This window comes from Lissotriton vulgaris, chromosome 3_1, assembly GCF_964263255.1.
Source record: "Lissotriton vulgaris chromosome 3_1, aLisVul1.2, whole genome shotgun sequence".
NCBI lineage: Eukaryota > Metazoa > Chordata > Amphibia > Caudata > Salamandridae > Lissotriton > Lissotriton vulgaris.
In genome coordinates this window covers 878,494,434-878,512,682 of record NC_141689.1, presented here as the reverse complement: position 1 = coordinate 878,512,682, position 18,249 = coordinate 878,494,434, and the positions used below count along the sequence as shown (strand labels likewise).

Sequence of the window (18,249 nt, the reverse complement as noted above, 5' to 3'; positions counted from 1 at the left end):
TTATGAGTGATACTACTTTTAACATATATTATGTGAGTGGCTGTGTGAATCTATGTGTGCGTGGGTGCCTGAGTGGCTGTATGGGTGTGTGAGTGGGTATGTCAGTGGCTGTATGGGGGAGTGACTGGGGGAGTGACTGTATGAGTGAGTGACTGTATGAGTGAGTGGGCGTCTGAATGGCTGTATGAGTGAGTGACTGGGTGTGTAAGTGGCTGTATGGGTGAGTGGGTGTTGGGTTAAGTGAGTTGGTGTGTGAGTGGCCGTATTAGAGAGTAACTGTCTGTGTGAATGGCTGTACGGGTGAGCGGATGTGTGTGTGTGTGTATGGATATGTGAATGGATGTGAAAGTGCTTGGATGGTTGAGTGACTGGCTGTGTTGAGAGGCTGCATGGGTGAGTTAGTGTGTGAGGCTGAATAGGTAAATAAGTGGGTGTGTAGCAGCTGTATGAGTGAGTGTGAGGCTATGTGAGTGGCTGTATTGGTGAGTGGCTGGTTGTATGAGTAGATGTGTGGGTGGGTAAGTGGGTGTGAGTGGCTCTATGAATGAGTGAGTGGTTGTGTGAGTACTTGTATGGGTCAGTGAATGTGTATGTGAGTGGTTGTGTGGGTGAGCGAGTGGGAGCATGAGAGGTTGCATGGGTATGTGAGTGGGTATGTGGATGATGTCATCAGTGATGTCACTGACCATGTATGTATATGTATATACAGATGGATAGAGAAAGAGATATAGCGAGTTAAAATGTGTGTTCAAGTAGTAGAAAAACCTAAAAAAAACAAATCCACTGAAAAAATATAGTTTAAGTGACTTTATGTTTCTAAACTAAAGAACAAGTTACTTAGCTTTAGTAATGCCTTATCTGTTAGAGACTATCTATCCTTAGATTCCTTACCTTAGTATTATCCCCAAAGGTCAGACTGGAGATGGATTTTTTTTCGCGAGAAGTGGCCATGTACCCCAGTAGGTGGCGTTGTTAGACTCTGCATGGCACCGGCAGCGCCGGAAGTGACGTATGCGGTGCCTATATAGGAGCCACACCAGTGCGCTGTCAGTTACTTTTCCCGTCTTTCCATGACAGAAGCGTGGAGCGACAAAGCACAGTGACCACTGGAGTGGAAAATTTGGGACCTGAAAGGGGAAAGCCCTGTCTCTAAAAATCAGTTTGCAGAGTGGAAAGAAATCTGCATCTAAATAAAGTCTCTACCAGATAAGGCATTACCAAAGTTAAGAAACTTGTTCGTCTGATAGAGACTGCTCGCTGCAAATGCCTTCCCTAAGACTAGATACCCAAGGAATACCTCCCCAGAAATGGGTCGGAGGACCAACTTCACATGAGGAAGCCCTGCATGACCGAAGAGGAAAAATGCCCATCTCTACGGATCGGACTGTCCAGGCAGTAGTGTTTGGTAAATGTGCGCAAGGAAGCCCACCTTGCTGCCTGGCAGATGCGCAGTACCGGAACCCCAAGTGCTAACACAGTGGTTGCAGCTTTAGCTCGGGTGGAATGAGTACGCAACCCTCTCAGGGGGGTGCTTCATACTTCGCCAGTGCATAGCAGATTTTGATACAAACCACAATCCATCGTGTGATGGTCCTCTTCTGTACGTGCGTGTATCAAGAGGGAGAGAGAGGACCAGAAAGCTAGTCCAGATCCCCAGTTTACATGTCAAGTTATCAAAAAGAGACTAGCTATGGAAGGGGTTGGTATGATGTTTATTTTATAAAAATCATGGTGACTCAGTTGAGTTTTGTCGATTAGGGGTGGCACCTGTTGGGTGTCTTTAGAAAGCCCTCACCCACCAACCTAGTTGGTGGCATGCTTCATCATCGGGCCCACCCAGTGACACCTAGCGTGTCCCGGGTGTGCTACGACGCCTGGTTACAGCGGAGCAGGTATGTCACTGTGTGTGCGGTGAAGGGTAGTGAGATAGTGAGTTTAAAACGGCTTGGCGGGGGTCCCAGTCCTGGAGAACTTTATTAGTTGGGCCTCCGTCAGCGGTTAAAAATAAGGCTGTTGGACGTTGGGGGCGGGTTACGACCTCCCACATCCTTTAAGGTGTCAACATGTTTCAGCCAGTGCCTTATCAATATGCTGGCTTTCTTCAGGACTAAAATGTGAGTGTGAAATAAGAAATAAAAAACTAGTGGGTGTGTAGTGTGGACTATGTGTCTACACGCCCTAAAGTGTATCTAACTGTGGCTTTGGACCTGTTGTGCCTGTTGTGCCTCCTTCGGGAAACCGGTTTCCCGAAGGAGGCACAACAGGTCCAAAGCCGGCGCTGACCAGAAATCCTGGTCAACCCCTTGCCATCTCAACAAACCTTGAAGAGGACACTGCTTAAAACTAGCGTGATCTTGAGAAGGGAATCCCCCCCTCTCACAGTTAGATACACTTTAGGGCGTGTAGACACATAGTCCACACTACACACCCACTAGTTTTTTAATTCTTATTTCACACTCACATTTTAGTCCTGAAGAAAGCCAGCATATTGATAAGGCACTGGCTGAAACATGTTGACACCTTAAAGGACGTGGGAGGTCGTAACCCGCCCCCAATGTCCAACAGCCTTATTTTTAACCGCTGACGGAGGCCCAACTAATAAAGTTCTCCAGGACTGGGACCCCCGCCAAACCGTTTTAAACTCACTATCTCACTACCCTTCACCGCACACACAGTGACATACCTGCTCCGCTGTAACCAGGCGTCGTAGCACACCCGGGACACGCTAGGTGTCACTGGGTGGGCCCGATGATGAAGCATGCCACCAACTAGGTTGGTGGGTGAGGGCTTTCTAAAGACACCCAACAGGTGCCACCCCTAATCGAAAAAAACTCAACTGAGTCACCATGATTTTTATAAAATAAACATCATACCAACCTCTTCTGTACGGCCCATCCATTCTTCATTCGGACATACCCCACAAAAAGTTGGTCTTCCACCCGGATAGCTCGTATAGGGTCAAGGTAGAAAAACAATGCTCTTTTTTACCCCAGACGGTGTAGTTCCTCCTCTTTCTTGGAAAGAAGAGGCTGAGCATAAAAAGTAGGCAGAGAGATGGATTGGCATACATGAAAGGGAGTGACCAATTTTGATAAAAAGGAAGCTCTTGTACGAAGGACCAGTTTGTCTGGGTAGAGGAACAGGTAAAGAGGCTTGGAAGACAGCACCTGAAGCTCCCTGACCCTCCGTGCAGATGTTCTAGCCACAAGAAAGACATTTTGATGGTAAGGAGCCTGAGTGGACAACTGTACATGGGTTAGAAGAGAGTGCATATAAGATAAGTGAGGACGAGACTGAGGTCCAACTGGGGCATAATGAAAGGAGAAAATGGAAACAAATGTAAACCTTTCAGAAACCTATTTACAATAGGGGATGGTTGGTCAGGTCACCGCAGAAAAGCGGAGATAGCAGAGAGATACCCTTTGAGAGTGCCCAAAGCAGAGCCCTCTTAGGCAAGAGAGCGAATGAAAAGGTGAACCTGGGAAATCGGGGCAGAAAGGGGACCGATCTGTATTTCTGTACACCATGTCCCACATTTTCCCAGGCAGCAGACGTATGCCATCTTGGTGGAGGGACGCCTGGCTGCCCAGATAACACAGACTTCAGTAGGAAAGCCGAAGGCGGTCAACTATTGCCGCTCAATCTCCACACATGAAGGCGGAGCGTGGACAGGTTCAGGTGAAGAACCCTTGTCTGCTTCTGAAACAGATGATCCTCCCGAAAGGGGCAGACTGATCGGAGGACTGATGGACACGCTCAACAGCTAGGGATACCAGACTCTCATTGCCCAGTCCGGAGCCACAAGCATGACTTTGGCCCAGTCTTTCCCGATTTTCTTGAGAGATCTGGGCAGAAGTGGTATAGGCAAAAAGGTGTACTGGAGGCCTTAGCTCCACTTGAGAAAAAAGCATCTCTGAGCAAGAGTCTCCTTGGAAACTTCAGCGAGCAGAACTGCGGACACTGCCCCTTTTCAGTGTGGTGAACAGAACAGCTGAGACCTTGACAAAGGGTACACAACCCCACCCCACCCTGTTTGTTGCAGTACCACATGGCAGTGGTGATTTTGATGAAAACTTGCACTAGCATCTCCTTGATGGAGGGGAGAAAGGCTTCCAATGCCAATCGGATCGCTCATTGTTCCAACAGGTAGATGTGGAGCTCGGATTCGGTCAGAGACCAGAGTTCTCTGACCTCCACCTCTCCCAGATGGCTGCCACATCTTAGGAGTGAAGAAAGCAAACAGAAGGAGATGATGGACGGAGTGCTAAAACTTTTCAAACACTCACCCCCAGTCACAGATCTAGGTTGAATCCATCATCATTCTTTAGCTTACTTTGCCACCCCAGTTCAGGCACAGCTATATGCAAATCAGTCCGGACCCTGTGCCTCATGGGAACAGTCCAGACTGAACTGCCAAGCCATGTCTTCCCTGGACCGGAAACAAGCATCCTGGGACCGGTTTCGAGCTAACTGCTGTCATCAGTCAGGCTAGCATGAATCCAGTGGCAAAGTGAGCAAGGGACCCACGTCTGGGCATACCCTGCCAACTTAGGGCGAACAAAGCAAACAGAAGGAGATAATGGACGGAGTGCTGAAACTTTTCAAAAACACACCCCCAGTCACAGCGCTGGGTTGAATCCATCATCATTCTTTAGCTCACTTTGCCACCCCAGTTCAGACACAGCTATATGCAAATCAGTCCTGACCCTGTGCCTCATGGGAACAGTCCAGACTGAACTGTCAAGCCATGTCTTCCCTGGACCGGAAACAAGCATCCTGGGACCAGTTTAGAGCTAACAACCCTCATCAGCCAGACTAGCTTGAATCCAGTGGTAAAGTTAGAAAGGGACCCACGTCTGGGCATACCCTGCCAAATTAGGGTGAACAAAGCAAACAGAAGGAGATGATGGATGGAGTGTGAAACTTTTCAAAAATACACCCCCAGTCACAGATATGGGTTGAATCCATCAACATTCTTTAGGTCACTTTGCCAACCCAGTTCAGACACAGCTAGGTCCTAGGATGCTTGTTTCCAGTCCAGGGAGGAACTTGCCTGGCAGTTTGGGCTGGACTGTTCCCATTGGGCGCAGGGTCAAGACCGATTTGCATATGGCTGGGTCCAAACTGGAATGGCATGGTGAGCAAAAAACGATTGATTTAGGCCCAGATCTCTGTACTGGGGTGAATGCATGACATTGTTCTGCATTCTGTCCATCAATTGTTCTTTTTGCATTTGTCACCCCGAGTGGAACGGGTATGCCCAGACGTGGGTCCCATGCTCTCCATGCCAATGGAGTCTAGCTATCCTGGCTAATGAGGGCTGAAAGCCCGAAACCTGCCCTAGGATGCTAGTTTCCAGTCCAGGGAGGACCATGCCTGGCAGTTCGGGCTGGACTGTTCCCATTGGGCGTAGGGTCAAGACTGATTTGCATGCTGTGCCCAATGGAACTTCAGGTCCCACTGCAGAGCCTGCAAATGCCAGTGGGCCAGTGTCACCAGCAGGACATCAGTCTAACTGAAATACAGGCTAGAGGCTGAAACATTGTTATCATAGCCTGAATATGCTGGACTCGCCATTCAGGAGAATAAGCCTGAAACTGCACCGTGTCAAGACTGGCTCCGATGAAAGGGAGCTCTGAGAGGGAGTCAGGTGTGACTTCAGTACATTGACATTGAATCCCAGCCAATTCAGGAGGTCTGCCGTAGTCTGAAGGTGGGAGACGAAAGCCTGGGCCGAGCCCGCCTTCAACAGCCAGTCGCTGAGGTAGGGGAAAACTAGCACCCCTGTACTCTGCAGATGAGTTGCTACTACTGCCATCACCTTGGTGAACAACCGAGGTGTGCTGGTGAGGCCAATTGGAAGCATGCCAAACTGAAATTGTGCATGGGCCACGACAAACCCCAGGTATTAAAGTATGCATCCTGAAAGTCCAACGCTACCATCCAGCCCCCTGGGATGAGGGAAGATCGGACATGAGCTAGTGTGCCAGCGACCAGGATCTGGATCTATTGCTCTCTAAGGTCTTCAGGTGCATGGCATGGCAATTGGAGAAGGCCTTCTGGTCATGGTTGGACTTGAAGCACCAAAGCCAAACACGGTGAGCGCTTGTCACTAACATCAAGCGGTGACCGGCGCTGCAGGGCTTCTTCGATGACATTCTTACCACATCAGGAGGAAAAAAGCCTTGACGAAACATTGAGAAAAGGTTGTCAAAACAGACTAAGGGGTAGCTCATCCCAGATCTGCGCTGACTGGGGCAGAAAGAAAAGAGCGGACATCAGCGCCCTGGGGTGGTGCCTAAATAGGCACCGCACATGTCACTTCCGGCAGGGACAACACCGACAATGCCAGGCATAGCCGAATTGTGCCACCTACTGGCTCGCAAGGGTACTGCTCCCAAAACATTTCCAGATCCTATCTGATAAATGGGGACAACTAAGGTAAGGAATCTATTGCTAGAAGTCTTTATCAGATAGCTAAAAATCCTTGAAATTCACCACTTTTGGAATGCTAGACACACCATAATGGTGTTACCCCATATGCTAGGTGCTGGGTGCCTTAGAATGAGCATAACCACAATTCATTTGGAGAGAAGCTGGTAACATGCTTTAATAAAAACCCACAGATGAAGGTAATTTGTGTGCGCAACCAAGTTTGGAAGACATTTGAAAGAAAAAAATATTATGGGTAGAAGCGGAGTTTGATCTACAATATATGTACTTTGATTCAACTGGGGATTGCACAATAATCCTCTGTTTTCAAAACACCACAATGTGTGCTGCTCCAAAAAAATGAAAACAGAGTTATGGACATCATATCAATTGACTAAAAAGCAAGAGAATGCAATGGTTACTTGATCAAATACTTTTCAAGTTAAAATCTAACAATATATTACACAGCAAGCCTTTTTAAAGCCATCTTATAGCTTCTTGCTTTTGAATATGCTGGTTAAGTGACTCAGTGAATATAACACCAACCGCTGACATCAGCTGTGTTCTGCAGCTCAAAAATTCGAATCCTGGTAATTAGGACTGAGCTATCAAACTCTCCTAGGTCAGTAAATTGAATGCTATTAAATGGCGCATGACAGACATCTTGTATTTGCAATACTTTGAAACTGCATGAGTGGTGTGTATCACTATTTGAAAAACATCATTAGGACATCATTCAGGACAGTGAGTAAAAGCATACTGAGGAGTCTAATCAGACCTTTGCTTTTCCCTGCACACTATTACAGGCACCCGGGCATGGAAATCCGTGTCTACGCCAATAAAACATTCTGGAAAAAAGAAAAAGAAACGAAGATATTACAATCTATCAACAGATGTGGAGAGTAATTTGCATAAAACGAGTGAATCAAAATTAAAGGCGGATGAGCTAGTGAAAAATAATGTATTGAATATACATTGATTGTTTCTAGACAGTAATATTTGTATTGGTTACTTTACACTTTATGTTTAGAACTAAAGAATTATTTAATTGAGAAACACTTATCATCTACAAGCACAGTATTGTCCTGAAAAACCTACAGTGTGCTTCTCCTGTGTCACATAAGGTCAGTCTGTCCCAGTTTACAGCACTAACCAAAGAAATGGCACAGCACTAGCACCCTTCTCTTCAGAAAAACTGTCTGCATCTAAATCCAGCACCCTTATTATCGCAGAAGTGACACTGTCTAGCCAGAACAAAACCTACCACTCTCATATGATCTCACAAACTAAGTGCAATTGTGTTTGCGTTAAAGAGCTCTCAAGTGACCATTCGGTATATTTTTATCGCCATATAATGTACTTCAGTACATTAGATTAAAATAGGATTTCCTTAAACCATAATCCCCTTTCAGAAGTCAATTTGTGAATGATTTCCAGACATCAGTGGCAACTTATACAGTTGTAGGGCTAATGAACACATCGTACAGCACAGTTGTATCTCAGCTAGGATTAGATTAACAATAATGTAAAAAAATCGTGGTTAAAAATGTAAAGATTCAAAATAAATTTAAGACATTACTTTTATTTTCTACACTACGAAACAGCAATAGAAAATATGTTGTTTCTTGTGACCTTCTAGAACTAGTTTGTCTTCCCTCAAGATAAAATATATTTTATAGCGAGACGACCTCGTATTAAACTCTGATGTAAAGTTGATAATGACTGAAAATCTGAAGATAACAGTAGGTTGCTTCTTTATAAATAAAACGTTATTTTCATCTTGAATTAAACTTAGCAAAGAGGAAAATAAAACAGCCCTCAGGAAATATTAATTTCATCCTACTAAAAAGATCAAGATACATTTCAGTTAGTCCATGGCTACACTACATACAAATGTGCAAAGGAGACAGACAGTCTTAGGAAGGCTCAATAGCAGATTTAAATCAAACAGAATAATTATCCCTGCTGAAAATGTTCTTGCCACCCATCCCAAATCTAGCTATATGTCTCGAGAAAGCCTAAAGCCTCATGAATAGGTTTCTCCATGAACTTAAATGTATGTATTCCCCTCAACAACCACCTAAGGTCGGTGGAGTGGGGTGAGCAGTATGTCGCCCTCCATTGTTGCGCGATATCACGTTGTTCAAGCACTATGCCCACATGCAGAAGTGGCAGAGAACGCCCTAAGCTATTGCTTGTTATGATGGTTTTCAAAGATATGTAGAAAGGCAGGTTTAGAGGGGTGCAGCATGGGTCAACCCAGCACCGGGGATAAAGTGCTGAGTAACTTCCCCAGATGATATGGTTGGGTGAGCATCCCAAGGCTGTATACAGAAAGGTGCTGAGTGTTACCTCAGGAACATTGGACAAATATGACAATGTTCAAAATCCAATTGTCTTGATTATGAATGTCTAAAAATAAGGAAAATGCTCTGACCCATACGAAATGAATTTTCCAGCACAGCATGTTTTTAATGGCAACATCACCTGAAGCGACCTAAAGTTGAGCCCTTATTGTTTTAGACTACAAAAAGTGTCTTGATATGAATGGATAGCTCGATCACTATGCTTTAACATAAGTGCAGACTGAGGGCCTTAAAGACAAGGGTGTGTGCTGTGGCATCGCTGAAAGACTTAGCTGTGGTTACACTTTTCTAAACTTGTTCGAAACCCCCAATTATAGAAAGATGACGAATAGTTTTGCTAAAGTGTAAAATCGAATCACATTAATCAGAATATACTGGAACAAAGAATCGATATTTTGCATAAGGTTCCCTGGAGCCATTCAGCAACCAAACAACCGTCACAAAGAGGTTCTGATTACATGTAATTTTATAAAAGGATTCTGTTTTCCCAAAGAAAGTTTAATTCTCTAATCGAGTCTAGTCCTTCATTCCCATTTGTGCTGTACTTCCACTACATTGACTTCCACTACATTAGGGGACCCTATCCCGTCTTGCTTTTTAATATATCACTAAAGGAAGTGTACACATATATGTACAGCCATTAACTTAAGTTTAAAGAAACCTCACAAATGTATTGATAAATCTACTGTTAAAAGTAATGTCAGGGCTATGAAACAAAATATAACAAGCATTGGCAAAGCCAACCGGTCTAGTGTTGTCTGGCAACCTTTGGGCATTGCCAGAGCTTATTTTGTTAGTGAATGGTTTTCGTATGAATACAAACAAGAGAAAACATTTTTTCCTGTTTTTGGGGGATGGATCACCAACACCACTCTTGAGTATACAGATTTATGTATTTTCATTCTTCCAAGTGGCTACATTTTGCGTTTCTTAAATGTCAATGGTGAGGTCATATACCAGTGATGTCATCAATTATGCCCATTGTATATAAAGAAAAAGAGAAAACTAGGAAAAAAGAAAAAAACATATGTACGAAATAAGCATTCAGTAATTTTGGTTTATCTCAAAGTTAGTTTGTGCCTCATTCCCAAGAACTAACTGTAAACACTGCGTTGTGTATTTTTGTTCACTCTCTCTCTGCCGTGAGAAGTCCTGCAATTTTTCATCTTCAACAGCTGAAACGCTACACCATTTGGTGTATATTCCAACTCGAAAAGAGCCCTGCACGATGGAGCTCATGGAAGAGCATATTTCATAACTGCTGGTGGTCAGAATGAGGACTCCGACCCAAATCCCACTCCTTCTTGGACTGATCATCAGCAGCCATCTTGTGTGCAATGAGGATCGGCCTTCAGCTGACAGCAATGATGATGACTTGTGAAGATTAGGGCAACAACTGGATGTGGGTTCAGACAAGACACCTAGGCTAGCGGTTGCCAGCCTGATAATCTGCAATGCGAATAACTGATGATGTTCTGACCGTTGACCAGAAGCTGTGTGAGGGCCCGGAGGAATTGACTTCAGCACGAAGAGACTGTGGAAGCAGCCTGCGGTCTACAAGCAACAACTGGGTGCATGCAACCCTGCTGACAGACTCCACAGATGGCAACAGAAAGTATTGCTGCCGAGTCCCTCTGGGAAGCGATATGGAATATCGAGCAGCAGGAAAGTAAAGCAGCCTAGGGCCACAAACTTTGAGAAACTTTAGCTTTGTGTGCTAAGATAATAGGAGGACAAGGTCATATTTACTATGAAGCAGGGTAGTGTGAAGATGGCCAGAAAAACAGGGCAGCGACAGTCATAGATAGCGCATGGAAGACATGGATAGAGGTGATGGTACCAGTCTTTGTCCCAACCCCAGCACACCTCAACCACTAGAGCTGGCAAAATTGAGAGGACTGGTGAAGTGGCAGGCTTGAGCGTTTGACTGAATGTTGGCTTTGTTGACAAACTCAATCGAAAATGTAAAGCAAGCATAATTATAAAGCTAGTAGAAAGAATCACAGAGGAGCAGTGGACAATACACTTAAGTGTTGAAAACCTCCAGAAATAAAAAAAAAAATACAACTTTCTCGGGACGGTCATGCAAAAGGAGGATTATTGACACTTGTTTCAACGTCAATGAATGGCAGAATAGGAAAGATTAAGATTGATTCATCGCATTTACAGATTATTCATATTTCCCTCAGGCAAGACTTGACACTGGTACTTGTAAATTCTTAACACAATAACTTCAATGTTACAAATACAAGTATTTCCCAAGAGCTGGAATATGCTTTGTCAACCCACATAGAGGAGTTAAATACAGATTTTATAGTGCTTTGGGGAGGCGATTTTAATAGCAAATTATGTCCTCTTTCAAAACAGGGCGCTTGCCAATTAGTAGCCTGGGTCATAGACGGCAGTTGTCACTTTAACCACAACCCTTGAGGGAATATTTTCAATACAATATTGTCGAAATGTTCTCTTTTCCTCACTGTGGATCTCATTAATTTAGCAGGTAATGACTTAGTAACATACATTGGGAGAAGACAAGGCACTCTAATTGATTTTATTGCTCTTTCTGAGTATTTTAAACCCTACACCTTGGTTTTTGTCATTCATAAAATCTGTTACAGTGATAACTACCCCTTATCTTTAGAGCTGGTGACCCAACTCTATGATCAAACTGTATCTGCCAGATCAGGCCCATTAATATATGACCAGAACAAGGGTTTAATGCGAAAGTAGTCTACCATAAATCCTGACCGGGTTTTACGTCGAATAATATCAACAAAGTTTGACCCAAGTCCTAGACTGTTTGGAATAGAACATAAATCGCACAGTCATGGTAACATCTTTCTATGCAATAATAGAGACTATAAACGCTGCACTAATTAAGAAAACCAGGTCTGGGCCACTGAGGGATAAAAGGTGGTTTAATGGTGATTGCACCTATCTCCACAATAAATTAATTAAAACACTGAAAGCAAAACTCTGCGGTAAAACAGTCACGCCTTGAATATAAGCAGGCGTTGGAGAAAGACAAGCTTGAAATTAGACATGAAGCTTGGGAACAACTGTATGTAGACTGCCAGAGCAGAGACTCCAAACTTTTTTGGGCAGACTGTTAACCAGGAGTACTTTAATGGTACTAATAGTGGTAAAATTGATGTAGCAATTAAGCCCGAGACTTGGGTTGAACATTTTTTGGGTCTCTATAAAATTGGTAGTGACCCCACTTTTAGCACTAATATTAAACATGGGTCAATAACTATGGCACCTCCAACATTAGATGAGGAGGATAGGGCCTTAACCCAGACTGTGAAGAATAAGACCTCTGGCCCGGACGGTATTCCTGGGGACTTGTTCTTAGCTAACATACCCCTGTGGCTACCGCTGCTAACAAACATTCTAAGCTGCTATGTGGCTCAGGGACCCCCCCCCCCCCGACTCCTGGAGATCCGTGACATTAGTTTCAAATGCTACCAGCCAATATCTCAAAATGACTGCACCAGTAAGATCATGGGCAAAGTAATTTCAGAAAGGCGGGAGGCCTGGGTAACAGAAAACGAAGTTTTCGGATATCCAGTATGGCTTCAGGAGAGGCCTGGGCATGGTAGAACAGTGCCTCAACATGCATTCGGTCATAGGCAAATACACCTTACCAAGCCGGGATACCTTTATTTAGGGTTTACGGACTTGGCGCCTGCCTTTGACTGGGTGCAGAGAGGGAAGCTTTGGGAGAAGATGCTGGTAATGGGCATATAACCAGCTATTGGGCATTTTATAGCAGACATGCATCAGGATGTCACAGGGAGAGTTCGCTATGGAGCAGGTGGTGAACTTACTGCTCAAATCAACATGAGCTGCGGGGTCCGCCAGGGTTGCGTACTTGCACCCTTTTTATTCGGTCTGTATATAAATGATTTACAAAGCTACATTATAAACAGGAATGTGGATGCTCCCCAGATAGGCCGAAGATTGTTACCGGCATCATTATATGCAGACAATTGTGTTTTAATGTCCAGAACCAAAAGGGGGGGGGGGGGTTGTAAAGGCTTTTAACTACTTTTAATACATTTATGAATGACCTTGGCCTGAAGACCAATGTAGCCAAATCCTAGATCATGGTGGTGGGCAAATCACCAACAATTGTAAAGACATGTTTTATAGGTAGCGAGAAATTGCTTTATGTATCTACCTTTTCTTATTTAGGAATTCTTTTTGATTCAAAAAGCACTTGGTTTCATCTAACAGAGGCAAGAACTAGGGGCTTCACCAAAATCTGGAGGGCATGTTTAGATTTGCTAAAAAAACTAGGTTCCCGCCCGATAAGGGCAATTATAGAAATCTATAAGTCACGTTCGTGTGCGGCTACTCTGTATGAAGCTGGAGTCTGGGGCTTTTGCAACACCTTTTGCCTACAGAGAGCTGAAAACATGTTTTTGAAGCGCTTTCGGACTGTCCCAACAAGCACTGCCGTCACTATTTGTCACAGCGAGCTTGGCGTGATCCCGCTGTCCTTCTACATACAACTAGTGCCTCTATTATTGTGGTATAACATCTGGGTAAAGGAAGAAAACGCTTTGAACAGCGCCGTCATTACAGACTGCCTAAAATCAGAGGGGTTGAACAAAATCCGTTGGACTTCTTATGTTAAAGCCTAGCTGAACAATTTAGGCTGGTCGGATTGTTTCGACAACCCAGGAAATATTGCTAAAATATCAAGGGACAAGTTGAAGAAATAATTTTTCGCACACTCCTATTTGAAAAGAGATATTCGGTAGATGGGAAAAAAATGGGTTATTGATCACTCACTTCTAGTTTGTTCTTTAGGTACTGAGCCTTAGCTTTCTTTTTATTTTAGACATGTAAAATTGTTCTATCTTATAAGGTTCAAGTTTGGAACCTCCCATCTGTTGGTTTCATACCCGCGGAACGTATATTCTGAACCCAAGGCGCACCTTAACACCTCTCTTAAAATTCCTAAATATAAGAAAATGTCAGGCTGCTTTGCACTACCTTCTGCTTTTAAAAGATGAATTTATCTGCTTAAATGGTTTATAAATATATCTCCTCCGCAGTTCGGTTACAGAATATTGTTGGGAAATGATTCCCATGTTTTTTTCTATAATGTTTGAACAGGGTTCAAGACCGCTTAGTGTGGGATTGTTTCCCACAGTGACTAATTCTGACATTTTGAAATTGTTGCCAATAAGTAATATGAACGTAGTTGATCTTTTTTGCTCTTACCATCTATAGTTAAAACACTGTTGTGCCTATATGCCTTCGAGATAATTATCTGAAAAGAGATGTGATTTGGACATTTGCAAATTATTCTTTTTATCTAGGGTATTTTGATCTGATATTTGATATTGTATTACCTTTATTGTGATTTAATCAGAAATGCTTTTATGATGTATTCTTTTGTGGCTTGGAAAATAGCCGAATAAAGATTTCTGACTAACTGACACACAACTGAAATAAACTGAGAATTATTAGGACTGCAGGAAATAGAAGTGCTAAAAGAACAACTGATGGATAGTATGCCGAACAATGTCATACTTTCACCCTAGTACAGAGATCTGGGCCTAAATCCATCGTTTTTGACTGGAGGTGAATGTCTGATTTGCTCTGCATTACGTCCATCATCTGTGTGTCTTTTTCTTCCTCGCCCTAAGCACACCAGGTATGCCCAGGCTTGGGTCCCCAGCTCACTGGGACACTGGATTCAAGGTAGCCTGGCAGATGAGGGGTGATGCCCCGAAACCGGTCCCAGGATGCTTGTTTCCGGTCCAGTGAGGCCCTGGCTTGGCAGCTCGGGCTGGACTGTTCCCATGAGGCACTGGGTCAAGACTGATTTGCATATGGCTGGGTCTAAGCTGAGGTGGCAGGCTGAGCAAAAGAAGGATGGATTTAACCAAGATCTCTTGACTGGGGGAGAATGTTTAATTTGCTCTGCATTCCGTCCATCATCTGTCTCTCTTTTGCAGGACATAGAAGGCAGAAGTGCAATTTAGGGTTTGCTGCATATGCCAGACTCCCAGCTACAGAGAACTGTAATTTGCAAGACTCACGGACAGGCAAGAACAGAGGAGACTGTGGATCCATAAGGGGAGAACTCACCCTGGCCCAAATATAAGGCAGCGCTCGGCGCACTTTCCTTACACAAAGATATAGTAACCCCTTCCATGCTGATGACGAACCCCAGCCGTCATGCACTACGGTGCTCGTGTGCTGATGACGGCTAGGGTTCGTCACGGCCCGCCCCTGTTCGTGTTGTTTACAGCACACCAGGGGAATCGCGGCCGCATGGAAGGGGTTAAAGTGTTCCACTGTGTCATATCACTCTATTGAGAATACTCAGAGATTCATATGGAAAAGTATGACTTTGCTGAAGACCCGAACTGATGCTGTGACTGGTGATCTCAATTGGGTGAGGACTGACCTTAGACAAAAGGCATAAGGCATAGTGGGAGGCTCTAGTGATGACAGGTATTCACACACTGTTATTCTAAGAACTCACTATATCATGTACAAGCCCACCACTGTTTGGTACCCAAGGCGCTCGATCATTTATTAAAAATGCATTTCCTCTCTGTATGTTTTCATCGCATTCATGCTTATTACTGCATAAAGATGTGGTGTGTAGGTTTTATGTAATATGATATATGTTTTACTTCATATGGTTATGTATTCACTTTTTAAAATAATTTGCAATATTTACATTACACTTTGACTGCTGCAAGTTCCATTCCTACAACTCTGACAGTCCCAAGTCTCCTCTTTAATATCGTCTACCTCGATCACATCTGGCATCTGCTCCCATCAATCAGCACAAAGTTGTGGTTCATTTTCTCAATTCTCATGGGTGAAGCCACAAAAGACTGCTACAGTGCAAGCAGTCTTCAAAGACTTACAGTCACTAGTAGCGACGGAGGCAGTGCAGAACTTTCATTTAGACAACAGCCCGGCATTAGTCACAAAAGCATTGCATTTTCCAACATTAACAATTTTGAAAAACGGGTCAATATGCTTCCCGTAAAGTGTCCATACATCACAACTTCATCCGTGCAAAGTTCAGCCTCTGTTTCTGATTTTAAATATGTTCTCCTTCCATTTTTGACAACTGTGGAATCGGTTTCAAATGGAATGTTGTGCTACTGATATTGGGATACATTTTGCGAATCATTGTTGTCTTGCCTATAGTTGTGCAACCATGAGAGCTATGTAAGATGTCATACATTTGTTGATTGTTTGTGCCTGGTGTAGGAATGGAGCAAACACAAGGAGATTTAAAGATGAGCGCTGAAACTTTTCAGACACTCACTCCTAGTCACAGATCTGGGTGGAATCCATCATCGTTCTTTAGCTCACTTCGCCAACCCAGTTCAGACCAAGCCACATGCAAATCAGTCTTCACCCTGTTCCTCATGGGAACAGTCCAGCCCAAACTCCCAAGCAAGGTCTTCCCTGAACCAGTAACAAGCATCCTGGGACCGGTTTCGGGGTAACACACCTAAAATGAACAATAGTTTTTAGGTCGAGCCTAGCATTGCAGCGAATGAACTGCTCGCTCTGTGAGGCATGCTGTAGTAGGGTATAATTTTGAAGTGGTGTGGCAGCCTCGCCCACTCTCCGCCCATATTTTTCATTGGCTGGTGGCATGGTCTTTGGTAAATGCTGGCTTACGATTCAATATGAGGCTTCTTAGTCCCCCCTTGTTACCGCCCTGTCTCCTTTTGTGACCACCCATCAGGACTGGATCTTTTACTTGCGGCGTTACACGGTCTCCTTCATTAGTCGGTAAGCACTATTTTTTTTCATTCGGCTTTGGCAATGGCGACCGCAGTGCATGCAAGGGCAGGACACAGCTCTGGGCACTTGGAGACGGTGTACCCTGTACCCACTAAAGAAAACTGCCTCATTAGCGGCTGAGTGGCAGCGGGCGAGGGCAGGGAACACCCCTCCTCGCCCCCCAAAGAGGTATGCTCACATCCATATACACAGGACTGCGCTGCGAGGGCAGCAGCAGGGGCAAAGTTGCTGGCAAGTGTGTGCCGTGTGATAGCACAATGCCACCCACATGCCAGTGGGAGCAGTCCTGACACCCAGTGGACGTACGTCATTTCGGGGTACACTCAAGGCTCATACGGAGGACTGAGGCCAGCCCCGGTATAGGAACGGCTGTGTGTACAGCCCCAACCCCTTCGGGTCGGGTGTGCAGCAAATATGTTAATAATAACGCACACACGCGAGACACTCCTGTCCGGCGCGGTTGCGCATCAAGGCTTCTTATATTCACTGATCCATTTAATTAATTATTGATTTGGTGAAAGTGTGCAGTATACGAAAATGTGTATATTTACAAGTACCTTTTTACACATGTTTTATAAAACATAAGACAGTGAGCATTAAATCATACGTTCATCACTTTTACATGTCTCTGGGGTAAGGTTGGGGGCGGCCATCACCCAGTGTGGAGGTGTGAGTCACAGGGACACATAGCACCATACATACCTCTGCCGCCTTGAAAAGGTTTGCGCTATACAAATGACCCATGCACGTTCGTACGTACACAACTACATACATTGTGGCCATCTCGAAGATTGGGAGTGTGCTGCACGGGTGCTACAATACCTCCCCGTGCAGAGATCTGGTCACTGTTCACTTACATAGGACGTTACACCCTTATGTAAAAAGCTCTGGGCACAGTTCACCTACATAAGACGCTACACCCTGGTGTACAGAGCTCCGAGCACCCCTCATCTGCATGGGACATTACACTCTCGTGTACAGTGCTCTGGGAGACGCTCACTTACATGGGACGGTAAACCTTTGTGTACTGAGGTCCGAGCACCGCTCAGGTGCATGGGACGTTACAAACACCTGTACAATGCACCAAGCACCTCACACCTACATGAGACGTTACACACTTTTTACACCCCAGTGTGCAGAGCTACGGGCACAGCTTGCTTGCACCACAGGACGTTACACCCCGGTGTGGAGAGCTCTGAGCACAGCTCGCATGCAGCACAGGACGTTACACGACGACGTGCAGAGCTCCGGGCACAGCTTGCTTCCACTGGACGTTACGTCCCCGTGTGCAGAGTTCCGGGCACAGCTCTCTTACACGGGACGTTACACCCCCATGTGCAGAGCTATGGATACCCTGACGTTTCAGATATCACGGTGTGATCCTGGTATACTTGGGTTCAGTTTTGCTCCAATCTCAACCTATGGTGCCCCTTGGAGCTGTCGTACATGAGCAGCAAATACACATGGAGGAGAGTGGGGCACTGTGGATGGCCACCCCAGGCCAGGGTGGGAGGGTGTGCATGGCTGGGACAGACACAGTACGAGATATTACACATATACAGAGCTCGAGTACAGGTCACCTTCGGAGAGGGAATGGTGTACACTTGGGATAGCCAATCCAAGGGTTTACACCCACCTGTACAGAGAACAC

General features: G+C 44.8%; 1 protein-coding gene across 1 annotated transcript in view; it reads right to left on the bottom strand.

Moving 5' to 3' along the window:
• Positions 1 to 18,249, bottom strand: part of TUT7 (terminal uridylyl transferase 7) — a 1,558,036-nt gene that overhangs the window by 1,230,569 nt on the left and 309,218 nt on the right. The window contains exon 7 of the mRNA XM_086961199.1: positions 7,211 to 7,280. Within this exon, the coding sequence (XP_086817325.1) occupies positions 7,211 to 7,280 (70 nt within the window). The remainder of the gene's footprint in view (positions 1 to 7,210; positions 7,281 to 18,249) is intronic.